The sequence below is a fragment of the Mus caroli genome, chromosome 7 (genome assembly GCF_900094665.2).
Source record: "Mus caroli chromosome 7, CAROLI_EIJ_v1.1, whole genome shotgun sequence".
Lineage (NCBI taxonomy): Eukaryota > Metazoa > Chordata > Mammalia > Rodentia > Muridae > Mus > Mus caroli.
In genome coordinates, this window is record NC_034576.1 from 15,574,449 (window position 1) to 15,587,750 (window position 13,302).

At 44.3% G+C, this 13,302-nt stretch overlaps 1 protein-coding gene across 1 annotated transcript in view; it reads right to left on the reverse strand.

The window, feature by feature from the left end:
• The window catches only part of Arhgap35 (Rho GTPase activating protein 35), a 119,470-nt gene that overhangs the window by 55,788 nt on the left and 50,380 nt on the right, over positions 1-13,302 (reverse strand). The window contains exon 2 of the mRNA XM_021166185.2: positions 9,016-12,887. Coding sequence (XP_021021844.1) covers positions 9,016-12,696 — 3,681 coding nt within the window. The 5' untranslated portion in view covers positions 12,697-12,887. The remainder of the gene's footprint in view (positions 1-9,015; positions 12,888-13,302) is intronic.

Sequence of the window (13,302 nt, forward strand, 5' to 3'; positions counted from 1 at the left end):
TGTCCCTGGAGATGAGTGCAAGGAAATCCCACCTAGATGGGTAGGTGTGACTGCAGAACTTGTGCTTATAGCACTATGGTTTAAGTAAACTTCCTGGGGGAAATTCTTAGGATAGGTAGAATGAGTAAATGGATGGTGGAAAAGGAATAAAAGCACATCGACTATATAGATGTCAAAAGGCTTCTAAAGGTAATATACTCAAAGACTTTATTTTGTGTGTATGTGTTAGCTTGCTTTTTATTGCTGTGGTTAAGGCCACAGGCAACCTGGGGAGGAAAGAGTTTTTACTTCATTTACAACATCCCTATTATAGTCCATCATTCAAGGAAATCAGGACAGGAACTCAAGGCAAAAACCTAGCTATAAGAACTGAAGCACAGGGGAATGCTCATCCTGACTTGTTTACTTACTTTCTTTTTCTTAGTTTGGTTTCTGTGACAGGGCCTCACTATGTAGCCCTAGCCAGCTATGTAAAGCAGGCTAGGCTGGTCTCAAACTTGAGATCTGCCTGCCTCTGCTTTCAGAGTGCTTGAGTTAAAGGTGTGTGCCACTATGCCCTATACTAGTTTACTTCCTTATGGACTACCTGCCCAGGAATGGTACAAACCACAGTGATCTGGGCCCTTCTACAATAACCATCAGTCAAGAAAATGCTCTGTATGTAGGCAAATATGACAGGGACATTCTCTCAATTGATATTCCCTCTTCTCAAATGACTCTAGCTTATATCATGTTGATAAAAAAAAACAAAACTAACCAACACCGTGTCTGCGCATGCATGTCCACTGATGCCAGAGAGGGACGGCAGTGGTGTTAGATCCCTGGAGCCAAAGTTACAGGCATCAGTTACAAGGAGTGCTGGGATCTTAATCTTCTGATAGAGCATTAAGTGCTCTAGACCTTGGGTCATCTTCCCGGCCCCAGATATTACTATTACTATAATAACAACAACAACAACAACAACAACAACTGCTATTGCTGCTGCTATTGTAAAAAGTAGCATCTCATATACTACTTCTACTCCTTCTTCTCCTTCTCCTTCTTTAAAAAGTACTACTACTTCTACTTCTTTAAAAAAACAGTATCTCACATAGACCAGGCTGGTCTTAAGGTCCTGAATCCTCTCGCCTGTCTCTTCTGTACTGGGATTATAGTCGTGGGCACCTATGCTCAGGAGATTTCAAGATGAAAAGAGAAGTGCCCTAAAACAGTTACACTCAAAACAGTTACAGGGTCACCTACTGCTACTAAGGAGCAGGCTTATTCTGTATTAGTTAGTTGTGCTGCAGAGATGAGAACAGGATAAAATATAAATTAGACTGCTTCTTATCTCTTTCATCTCAAAGAGTACAAGATCTAGTTTAACCCTTCAATTTATGAATGTGGCAATGAAGATAGCATTTAGACAGTATCAAACCCCCTTGCTGAATGACATGAAATCCACTCCACCTCTTCACGTGCACTCTCTTAAGATTTAAAACTCTGGATTACAGAATGTCAAAAACATCCTTTAGATAACGGAAGGTTCTCCAGAGCATCACAAAATTAGAAAGGGATTCTTGAACAACTACTTTAAACCTTCCTCACTGGGAAGTTGGTGTGTGGAATGTTATGCCAAGAGCTGGGCTGGCTTCTGATATCACCAACACTTCTGACATCTGAAGTACATTTTAGTTAGAAATTTCATTCTCCCAAGTGGCTTGCCAGATGTCTCATGTCTCCAGTCAGGCACATGTCCCTCTTTAGGGAATCAGAGGGAGCACTCTCACAGAAGGTGTTCTCAACATCCATCTTCTTTTGGGGTACTCACTTAGCAGGCCTAACTGGAAAAGGCTAGGAGAGGACAAGCCCCTAGAATGACCCACACATCTGTGCCTGGAATGGATCAAGCAATGCAAAAGTAATTCCCTAGGAAGCTAGCTAGGTGTTGAAACGGCAAAGTCATCCTGCAAAGCAAAAGATCTTTCTTTCTTTTTTTTTTTTTTAAAGATTTATTTATTTATTATATGTAAGTTCACTGTAGCTGTCTTCAGACACTCCAGAAGAGGGCACCAGATCTCGTTACGGATGGTTGTGAGCCACCATGTGGTTGCTGGGATTTGAACTCTGGACCTTCGGAAGAGCAGTCAGGTGCTCTTACCCACTGAACCATCTCACCAGCCCGCAAAAGATCTTTCATAGCAGAGATCAGAGACCCTGTAAAAGGCTGTGAGCAACTGCAGCCAAAGCCTACACTCCTTCCTCCAGGATGAAATGTCAATGCCACAAATGAAGACAGGCCCAGCTTAAGTCACCTCCTCCTATCCTTTAGATAGATGCTGATGAAATGAATAATGGCTCCACTGTTCCAGACCTCTTGGTTCCCTTAAAAACAAGCTTAAAGTGTATTAGCTCACACCTGCAATCCTAGCACTTGGGAGACAGAGGCAGGAGGATTGCCCAAGCCAGCTTGGACAGTATAGTGAAAGCTTGTCTTGAAAAACAAAAGAAGGCATCACTCAAACTTCCTCCACCCCAACTTGCATTCATCACCAACACTGTGATTTTCTAGTTAGCAATCATTCTCTCATGTTTCCAACAGAGCTTCAAAGGGGCCCTTTCAATTAAGTTACTCATGCTCCTGGCACTCATCAGCTTAGAGCACCTTGATTTAGGGCAAAACAGGAAGGCAGTTGTGTCAACCCATTGCAGTGATAAAGAGTCTGGCAAGCCTGGCAAACCTGCATCCTGGCTTCTTGAGACTGACTTCTTGGACAGTGCAGCTGTGGGCAAGGTAGAAGAGGCAGCTGGATCCAGGTACAGCTATGTAATGCTCTGCCAGAAATCTCATGCACAGACTCTGACTTTGCCAGAGTTATGGGGCTGGCCTTTGGGAGGAGGGGTGATCTTGACTGCAGCTGACCTCACCTAGATCCTGCTGAGGTATTTTGATATAACCAGGTGGTGGAGGAGAGACAGCTGGCTTAGGGAAGCATCACAGCAATTCTTTGTCCTTTGAAATAAAGATCTGGGCTCCCTATTTTATTTAAGGAACAGGTGTGTGCAAACTAAAAGCAGATAGTTAAAAAGACTGTCTATTTTTAACAGCAAAAAACACACTACAGAAGTTCTTTAGGTTTAAAATAAACAGAGAAACCAGGCATGGTGGTACACATAATCCTAGCACGCAGGAGTTTCAGATAGGATCACTGAGTTTGAGGCTAGCCTGGGCTACATAGAGACTGCCTCAAAAAACACTATAAAATAAGCTGAAAATCCTCTGCTGTGAGTTTAAAACAACTTCTAAACTTCCGATGGCTAATTCAGTCCCTCCATGCCTATTTTGGCCCTACTTGACTATCCTTTGAAGACAGAAACAGCAGCACCATGTTTTTAGGAGGAACAGCATAAAGAAATGGACTTAACTACCTAGACTCTGTTTGAATGAACACAATGAATGGCCTCCTTGATCTAAACATGTGCACATGAACAGTGAGTATTAGCAATTTTCTTGCAAATAGAAATGGCAGCTAGGATACTGGCCTCAAAAATTCACCCATTCTTTGCACAGTGGTAAACCGGGCAAGGTAAGGTGTTTCCTTGTTTTTAAGACAGTGTCTCATGTAGCTAGACTGGCCTCCAAGTCACTGTGGAGTCAAGGCTAGCCTTGAACTCATGGTTCTACCTTCACCTCCCAACAGCTGGAATTACAGACAAGTACCACCATCCCCCTGCTAGGGTAGTGTTTAATCTCTCTGAGACTTAGTCACTTCATCTCTAAGATATAAATGAGCTCTGCTTCCTGATCCAGCCAGCTGTGATGAAGTAAGCACTTCTTTCCCCACTGAGACCACATCTGTTCCCATGCCTTCCCCACAACAGACCACACCCTCAAAATGGTTCTTCAAGGGCTGGAGAGATAGCTCAGTGGTTAAGAGCATGGACTGCTCTTCCAAAAGGTCCTGAGTTCAAATCCCAGCAACCACATGGTGGCTCACAACCATCTCTAATGGGATCTGATGCCCTCTTCTGGAGTGTCTGAAGTCAGCTATAGTGTAATTACATATAATAAATAAATCTTTTAAAAAAATGGTTCTTCAAAATATACTCATCTATAAAATAAAGGATGGAGTTAAAAAACTGCATAAGTAAAAATATACACCTACCAGTATGCTTTCCATAATTTGGCATTCTTTTTCTGTTTCTGTGGCAGCCACACTACAGACTGTACCCACATGAAAAAATTCTGGTCTCTGAATTCCACACTGGATCTCCATGAATCCTCCATTTTTAACTGCCTGCCTGCCTGCCTGCCTGCCTGGTGCTGCATCCATGTTAGTTTTTTTTTTTTTTTTTTTTTTTTTTTTTAATTTTTCGTTCCTTAGCGCACTTTCCCAGATGTCTCAGTTTAGTATACACTTTGTTCAAGAACTCCTCCATATCTAGTACCTCCCTGTCTGGTAACACTTAAAGTACATAAAAGTTCTAGTTCAGAAGCTATCACAGAGAAACACTAACTAGNTTTTTTTTTTTTTTTTTTTTTTTTTTTTTTTTAATTACCAGTTCCTTAGGGAACTTTCCTAGATGTCTCAGTTGAGTATAAACTTTGTTAAAGAACTCCTCCATATCTAGTACCTCCCTGTCTGGTAACACTTAAAGTACATAAAAGTTCTAGTTCAGAAGCTATCACAGAGAAACACTAACTAGCACATTTGGATACCATAACACCAGGCTGGAGACAAGTGCCTGCTGATGCCCTCGCAATTGAACGCTGGCTTCCTAAAGGGCGAAGCTGCTTGTACATGGAAGCCAAAGTACCTTCTTTAGTAGACTAATCTTTTAAAAATTGTTTAAAGATTTCTTTTTGTTTTATGTGCATGAACATTTTGCTGCATGTGCCTCTTATCCACTGAGCCCCAACAAATCTTATTTTAGAAGTCAGCAAAGTCATGTTAGTCCTATTTAAAAAAAAAGCAGTTTCACGTACCCCATATTAGCCTCAAACTCACTATGTCCCAAAGGTGACCCTGAGCTCCTGATCCTCCTGTCTTCTACCTCAATCATACTACTTCTAGGATCATAGAAATTCAGGTATCTGATCTTATAGCTCACTCAGGAGGACTAAGCTCAGAGAGGAACACACTGAGGTTTTCTGAGCAAGTTACAAAGAGCTCTTATCACATTCCACTTGTCTGTCAAAACCAATATCCCTCTCAGGGATGTGGGCAGTCCAACTCCCCAGCTGGTTTTCATTCACACTAGAAACTTTAACTCCGTTCTAGGCCTCACAAAACGAGAGCTGTGTCCGCACAAAGCCACAACAACCAGCCAATTCACTAAATCCAATGAAATAAGCCAATTCACTGGGGGACACAAACTGTCAAACTGGTTACTTGGTGCCTTATAGACCAAACAATGTGTGATTCAAACAGTTCACTTTTCAATAGGTTGTCTTGTCATGTGGCAGCCACAGTAAGTGAAAGATTTTCTTTATCACTGTCTTGTCTTTTTATTAAACACAGGAGTAAGAACATTTCTGACAGAAGGGTAAACAGCCAATAATGTCTAGTCTTTAAATTATAGTCAAACACACCAAATTTCAGCAAACTGTATGAGCCCCAAGGGTACAATTGTGGAGCAAGGCTATACAGCCTGCTTTTTGGCTTTAAAAATAAGAGCTGCTGGTCCCGATCTCGTCTTTGCAAATGCACTGCCTTGGGAGACAGGGACATGAGCAGCAGCAGCTTTAGACAAAGCTCTATTCACAGCGGCCCAAGTGCAATCTTGGAGTTTCTATTTCATTCAGTTGAGTGCGGAAGGCTCCCACTGAGGGTGGGCTGCTGAATGGTTCCGTTGGGAAAAGGACCCAAGAAGGAGCACTGGCTTTACAGTCTGCACTTTCATTAGAAGAGATGAAAGCGTCTCTCTCTCTCTGACTATAGTTCTTTAGTAAGGTACTAATCTAGCAAATTAGCAAGAGTACTGAGGAGTTTCTTTTTTTTTTTTTTTTCCCCTTTTCCTTTCTCCCCATCACATTGGTACCCAGAGCAGAGCTTCTGTTCATTAAGGTGGTTGTCAGGGTGAGCACAGAACAAGTAGCTGAATCACTGTGGGTTAAACCTTGTACCAAAGAGGAAGTGGTGTAGTTAGGAGGACTGCGGCAGACTCCTCCCTGGGTACAGTGCCATGTCCCACCTGCTGCTGGGGCATGTCACCTTATGCACTGCTTCAGCCTCATCCCTCTTCCAGGTCTAGTTTCATGGTGACAACCACCCAAACTTCTGGCCCACAATAGTCAGACCTCCAGAAGGAGCCAGAGGAGGGACATTATGTGCTCAAGGTCCAAATAAGAAAGCAGGGAGTTGGGATCTGACCCTAGGACTTCATTCTTGGCCTCAGCAGCTAATAGTGACCCCGACTCTACCCAAGCTATCCCAACATGAGCTCTGCCCACAAGGCTTTAACTGGACAGATAAGATGACCCATTCATAGCAACCATGTACATCTAGCTGCCCTATATGAGTGCTATGGCTAGGTCCAGAAGGAGTGGGGTTGGGGGCATTTCCCCAGCAGTCTGGCCTACAGGAGGGTCTGAGTTGCTTTCTATGACCAGCGAAATCCTGAGTGGTTTCCCCTCACTTGAAATAAATGTTGTACTGCCTTGTCATGCCAATAAAAATTAAAAGATAAATCCCTCATAGAGGGTAGCTTGTACTCTCTGCCCCGATGGTATCTTGCTCTTCCAGTAAAACAAGTGCCAGTCTGCATTCTCAATGGCAGCAGTCCTAACAGGAGGCCTGCTCTGTGGCCAAGGCTTTCATCCTCTCCACAGGAATGAAAAACAGCCATGCTTGCTCTAAAGCACCACTCTCCATGTCAGGGAAACACAATTGCCAGCTTCTACCCACACTTCCATAAAGATACTCCTAAGATGACTGCTGGCATGCCATGGTTCTTGGGCCAGAGAAATTATTTCAATCTGATTTGGAGAGGTGTGGCCTGGATAACTCAAGACAGGCCGGAAGCTAGTACTTCAAGCCTGCTGATCCAGCAGCTGGGGACATGTCTGGTCTCTAGCAGGTACACAGATCAAGATGCAGAGACTAGCTGTTTCTATGGAGTTAAGCTTTCACCTGTGAGATCTAGAAATCAGGGCTTGCTTGACAATTTTTTTAAAAAAAACTATTTGATTTTTTTGGGGGGAGGTGGGGGGATGGTGAGGGGTGGGAAAAAAGGTTCCAGGCTGGCCTTAGGGCTGGTAGGATCCTCTTGTCTCTACCTCTTAAATGTGGGAATTACAGATGTGCACCACCACACTTGGTTTTAGGTAGTGCTGGAACTGGAACCCAGTGCTTCTCAAAGGCTTGGTACATTCTCTCTATCAATTGAGCTACATCCCCAGTCTGAGAACGTGTTTTCAAAGCATCATTCGCAGTATTAAAAATATTGCCATAAGTCAGAAAGAGACTTGTAATTCAGTGTGCTATTATGCCACCTTCCTAATTCCCAGGTGTGCCAAACACCCCCACAAATCATAAGATTGTCAGCATTTGCATAAGCTGTTCCAGCAATAGTTTTTTTTTTTAAACCAGGAGTGGAGGAGGAAGAAAGCCAAAACATTTAAAACGTTCAGATTCAGTATCATTCAGCAAGGGACCTTGGGGGGAAACACAGGGAGGTTGGTTAGATTCCTAAATAAGAACTACTTTTACTGGGTCTTCCCTCCAAGTTTAAAAGAACAAAACCCAAGAGGCAGCATGGGCACTGAGTAGACATGTGAGCTGTGGAATAACTAAATGAGAAACATATAGTAACCAGAGATAGGGGCCCAGGACCCATACAACACTGCTCTGCCCTTTCTGACACTGCACAGACAAGTAGGCCATGGAAGTCCTGGTCAGTAGTGACCGAGAGCACTGTGCATGTTCAGGGTCACAATGGTGTCATACTCCTGAATCTCCCAGGGCCATAGGCTACCACAATGGCTTCTATGCTCTCTCTCTAGATTCCAAATGACACGATATTTTGATATGGTGTTTCATATAACATTCATTTGTGGCAACTGCACCCTTCAAGGCCTTTGTAAAGCCACACTGGTGGCTGATGTCTGCAGTTTCCTGGCAGGGAGGAGGGTTTGTTTAATGATGGTCACAGGTTAGTATATCTGTGTCAAGAGTCTCACACCAAGAGGTCACCCTCTGACTCTGTAGGTCTTGCCTCCCTATACAAATGGCAGGGGAAGTTAGATGATACTTTGTCTCAAAGCCCAAGCCCTTTAAGAGGACAGGGCACTGTCTTCAGCTCTCTGACTCGCAAACAGCAAACACCAAGCTATACAGTCTTTGGTAAGAAGACACTTCATCTGCTGCTACATAAGGGACAGGCCTGATATGTAAACTACTACTAGCAACTTCTTCCTTCCCTTGTTGGTCCCTACCACACACCTGTGGTCCCTTAAGTTTAAAGATTCATTGATTGACTGCAGAAGGATGTAGTGAGGAACATGTAAAAAAAGTTGCACTTTTCAAATATGGATAAACTCATGCTGAGACTTTTTGCCATTTCAGCACTTTCACAGACTTGTGTGTGTGCAGAGAACCATTTGTTCCTCACTAATGTAAACTGCTGCACCCTTTGTGATCAGCATAGGGAAGAAGGAACGTGTGAGAGTCATATGGATAGAAGATGGATGTTCAGGATAGAAGGTGCAAATCTGCAATCTTTAAGGGAGCAAAGAGAATCCATAATGTAACTGGCTTGGCCACTTGTCAGGGCACTCTACACCATCTGCTCATTTGGGTAATTACTGCTCTAGGTGAAGGCAATCCCATGAGAGCTGCCAGTAGTAGACATCTAATACACAGTCTGACTCTTAACACCAGGCCCAAGAATGAATGTACTCTTCTCATGGTCATGCGATCTCACATCCAATATTTTTTTAAAAACCAAGTTGTCCTTGAATAGTTTTCATCATCAATCAAATCTCACACAGATGCTGTGCAAACCCCTCCTAACTCATCCTAAGTCAGGTCTTACCTTGGTGTTCCTCCTTAGACTTCGAAGGATATTCCTCCTCCTGGGGTCCTCATCTGTTTCATATGGAATGACAGCATTGTCCCCTTTATAACCTTGGGATGCCTGGTCCTCCTCTTTCTTTCGGATGGGTCCCAGCTCATCATCACTCCCGACACTGAAGCTGGTGCGGTAACTAGCAAACCGCCCCAGGCGAGTGCATCTTGTCCTGTACAGCACAGGCTTACTCACTGCAGATACCTTGCGGCCTCGCTCTAGAGAACTTGTGTCCATCTCACTGTCAGAACCATTACCACTGCCATTGGACTGGGCTTTGTTGATGTTCCGAATGGTAATGATCTTGCCCTGGGTGCTGTCGTGGGGCACCGAGTATATGTTTTCTTCCTCATTCCTTGGCTTGACCACAGCATCCATGGGCTCTGCGTAGTCAGAAGGATCAAACCCATCCTGAGGCATCCAGGGGCTAGAAGACATAGACTTCCTCTGTCCCTCCCGATGGCCTTGGTCTAAGTAAGAAAGATCTTTTGTGATATCAAAATGCACAGGAGGCTTTGGTTTGACTGGTGGAGGTACTTTGTTGTTCAGTTTACTCTCAAAATTGCTCATTATGAAAGATAGCCCGTCATTTCCCTCCAGTTCCATAGAGAACTTGGAATGATCTTTGGACAGGGAGGGCAATGTTGCATCTTCCCGAAACAGGTGGTATGATGGAGGCTCCACATCTTCTTCTGAGTCCTGTAAGTTTGAGTTGCAGAGGGGTGACCCAGCTCTTGGGGAGTTGAACACTTCCTCAGTGGTGCTGCAGGCCTCAGCTACATTATCATACATATGTGTGGCCTCAATTATGTTCTTTTTCTCCACCACATCTTTAAAAAAGGGATGAAAGAGCTCAAGTTTATGCTGGGGCTGGCTACAAGGGATACTTGTGAATCTCCCATCAATTTCTTGTGCAATTTCCTCTCCTTCTGTTAGCTGCTCTCGACTTAAGTCATTGTCTAGGACATCTATAGCGCCATCAGTGAGTGCGACAAGCTGGATGGGGATAATATCCTGCACTTCACAAAGAAAGGCACGTAACATTGCCAAGGAGGCCTTACGTTTGGCTGAATAAAAAACAATGTACCCATGAACCAACCGGCTCTTTCGGATGCTAAATGAGGAATGGTATGAAAGAACAGACAGCTCAATGCGCTTCTTGTGTAGTCCAATTGGAAGTTCAAGTAAAACAGAGTTGCTGCTCCCACAGTGGGAAGATTTACAAGTTTGGGATTGCAGGACAGGAGAGAGAACGTCATCTGCACTAAAGGGATCACCACACATCAGACACATGACAATTCGAAGGTCCACATCAGCCAAATCTTTGATACTAGCAGTGGAACTAACCAGGTTTAAGTTGCGCTTGGAGTCCAGGAGTCCTTTCAGAACTTGGCTGATCTGCTTCTCATTGATGTTGCGTCCATAACCAATGCCAGCAGAAGCAGGATCAAGAAAGACACACTGAAGTTTGCTGGCAATCTGCTGACCTTGCTGTATCAGGCTGTGCAGAGTCTCTCCACTTGTGTCCCCTCTCTTGTTAACTAAAATTAAGGTCAAGGGAAGGTGGACTAAATGATTATCCCGCCTGCCCAGTGTAGACTCTCTGCTCTTCTCTATACTCTCTACCACATAGGACAGTGACTCCTTTGAATTGTAAAGGCAGAGACAGCCATGGGGTTGGAAGGTTGGTGTCTGGAAAGAGTTCACAGGAAGCCGGACATTCCCCTCTATTGGCCTCAGAGAAAGCTCATACATTTTACCATCTATTACATACTTGTCATCATTTGTACAAAGAGCTCGAATTTCATTGGCCAACTCTCGGGCAAGGCCATCTTTGCCTAAGATAACCAAATTGATCCTATCAATATTGAGGTCAGACAGAGAGTTCTTCTGATTCCTATCAGATGGTCTGATAAATCGAGAACTGATCAAGTGTTCAATCTTAGCATCTACACAAGCTGGACAGCTTGGGCATGTCTCCTTCGTCGGGTGGTACACAAAATGGATGTGCTTCAGAATGAGGGCATCACGCTCTGCTTGGAGCTTCTGCAATGCTTTAAATCGCTGCTCTTCGCCCAGAACATCCTGGATGACACCCATCTTCTCCTTGCTGGGTTTAGCGTCCAGCTCCAGCTCATAAAACAATTCTGAGTACTCCAAAAGCAACTCTTGGAACTCTTCCTTTGCTCGGTCTATAATCTGCTTTTGGTGCTTGCCATAGATGTCCATGTACACAGATTCTTCCAGCCACTGGTAGAAGTCTTCATTCATAATAAAACTACGAGCTTCTTCCCAAGGTTTCCCAGGAGTTATGAAAGGAGAGGTCTCCAGGTTTTCTTTGAAAGCCCTTCGCATCTCAGCTCTCTTCCTCTCGTTCCTCAGCTTCTCCAAGTGGGTCTCATACAACTGCTCAGCAGGGACAGTATCCATCAAGTCAAAGGGAATCCGCTCATTTTCCATGTTGTCAATGTGGCTGGTGGCATCCCATGGTGTTTCTTCAAGTACAACAAACCACTTTAAGAACTCTGGCTTGGTCTCTAACAGCTTTTTTGCTTTAATGCAGCTCAGGTGGTCCACTTCATCTAGATTAGGTATGAGGGCTTCAAAAGCCAATGGCAGAGCTGCCAGGTACAGCTTTCTCCGACGCTCAATATGCTCATGCTTGAGGCGGTGAATGTGCTGCAGGAAGAGCTTCTTGGCCTTCTGTGTCCCTTCCAGGTAGACATAGTCCTGGTACTCAGGGGAGGCCTGCATCTTTCGGCTGACACTCGGCCAGTTCTCATTGTGATTCTTCACAATGCGGCTCACTAACCACTCATACTTGTCCTTTGCTGTAGCTATCTGCTGACTCTGCTGCTTGAGAGCTTCAAAGTAAGGGATGATTTTTGTTTTCCCTCGACTCTTATCAATGAGTTGCACTAAGGTGCTGAAAGCCAAGTCCACATTCACATTGGACCTTGCAGAGGTCTCTACAACCTGGAGGTTCTTTTTGCTTAAGGCAAAAGTATGTGCATCTCTAATGTACCGCTCAACGCCCTCATCACACTTAGTCAGGACTACCACTATGGGCTTTTTTGTTTTTGCAAGCTGATTGTAGAGATTGGAGACAAATTTGAGCTGATCATCGAAGTTCCTGTTCATGCCCCTGCTAACATCAATGCCCAGAAGGAAACCGTCAACCAGCAGCTTCCCATCTGGCATCTGTTTCTGCTCAAAGTCTTGCTCCAGCCCCAGCTGGTCAGTGCAAAAATACATGAGTTTTTCAGCTGAAGCAAGCTTGGTGGCTGCGGCTCTCTTGATGTAGGGCTGCAGTGCCGTGCTTCGATGAGGTTGAAAAGTCTGATCGTCAATAAACTCAGTCTGCTCCACAATGTGCATCTTACATTCCACACAATCCTCCAGGGAGCGGCTAACTTCTCCCCAGTACAGAAAGTGGTCATTATTGACCACCCGCCCACCAAAGTCACTGGTGCTGAGGACAGAAGTGTGGTCCAGGTGAAACTCATCAGCACTTGGGCGCACAAAGCGGTTACACAGACAAGACTTCCCAATGCCGCACTGGCCTTTCTCCTTCTCAGTGCCTGACAATCCCACCACACTGATGTTGTAGGTGGGGATTCGGACATCTTGCTTTCTTGCCATCATCATCTTCGAAACATCCTGCCACAATCAGCCACTTCCCAGACCAGATTAGTGTTCTGCAGTACAGTGAGGGCTTCTTAGCAGTACCAATGGACACTGGCTGCCCAAGCAGCGCAAATGCCAGGTCCCATAGTGTTCTGAACCAGTATGATGTCAGTTTTTCATACTTCTCATCGCCAAATAGCCAACATGTCTGCCTAGACAGAGGGGAAAAAGAAAAACCATCAGCATCCAAATTATTTTAACCACTGAATTACAATAAAAGTATTTTTTTAACCCAAGAAATATTTAGTGAACCTAGTGTGTCAGGCTTTGTGCTAGGTGAGTGATTAAGGCTGACATCAAAGTGGTAGAAATGGCTCTGGGGGTAAAGGTATTTGCTGTGTAAACCTGACAACCCAAGTTTAATTTCTGGATCCCATGGAGAAAGGATAGAACCAATTTTTCAAAGTTGTCCTCTAACTTCCACACATATGCTGTGGCATGTGCACGCCTATACAGGAGGTGGATGTTTGCACATACATTACACAAAGTGATAACAGTAAAAAGGCTAATATCAATGTGTTTCCAAACTGGTATAGTCCAGACCAGGACAGGTAGATATAAATAAGG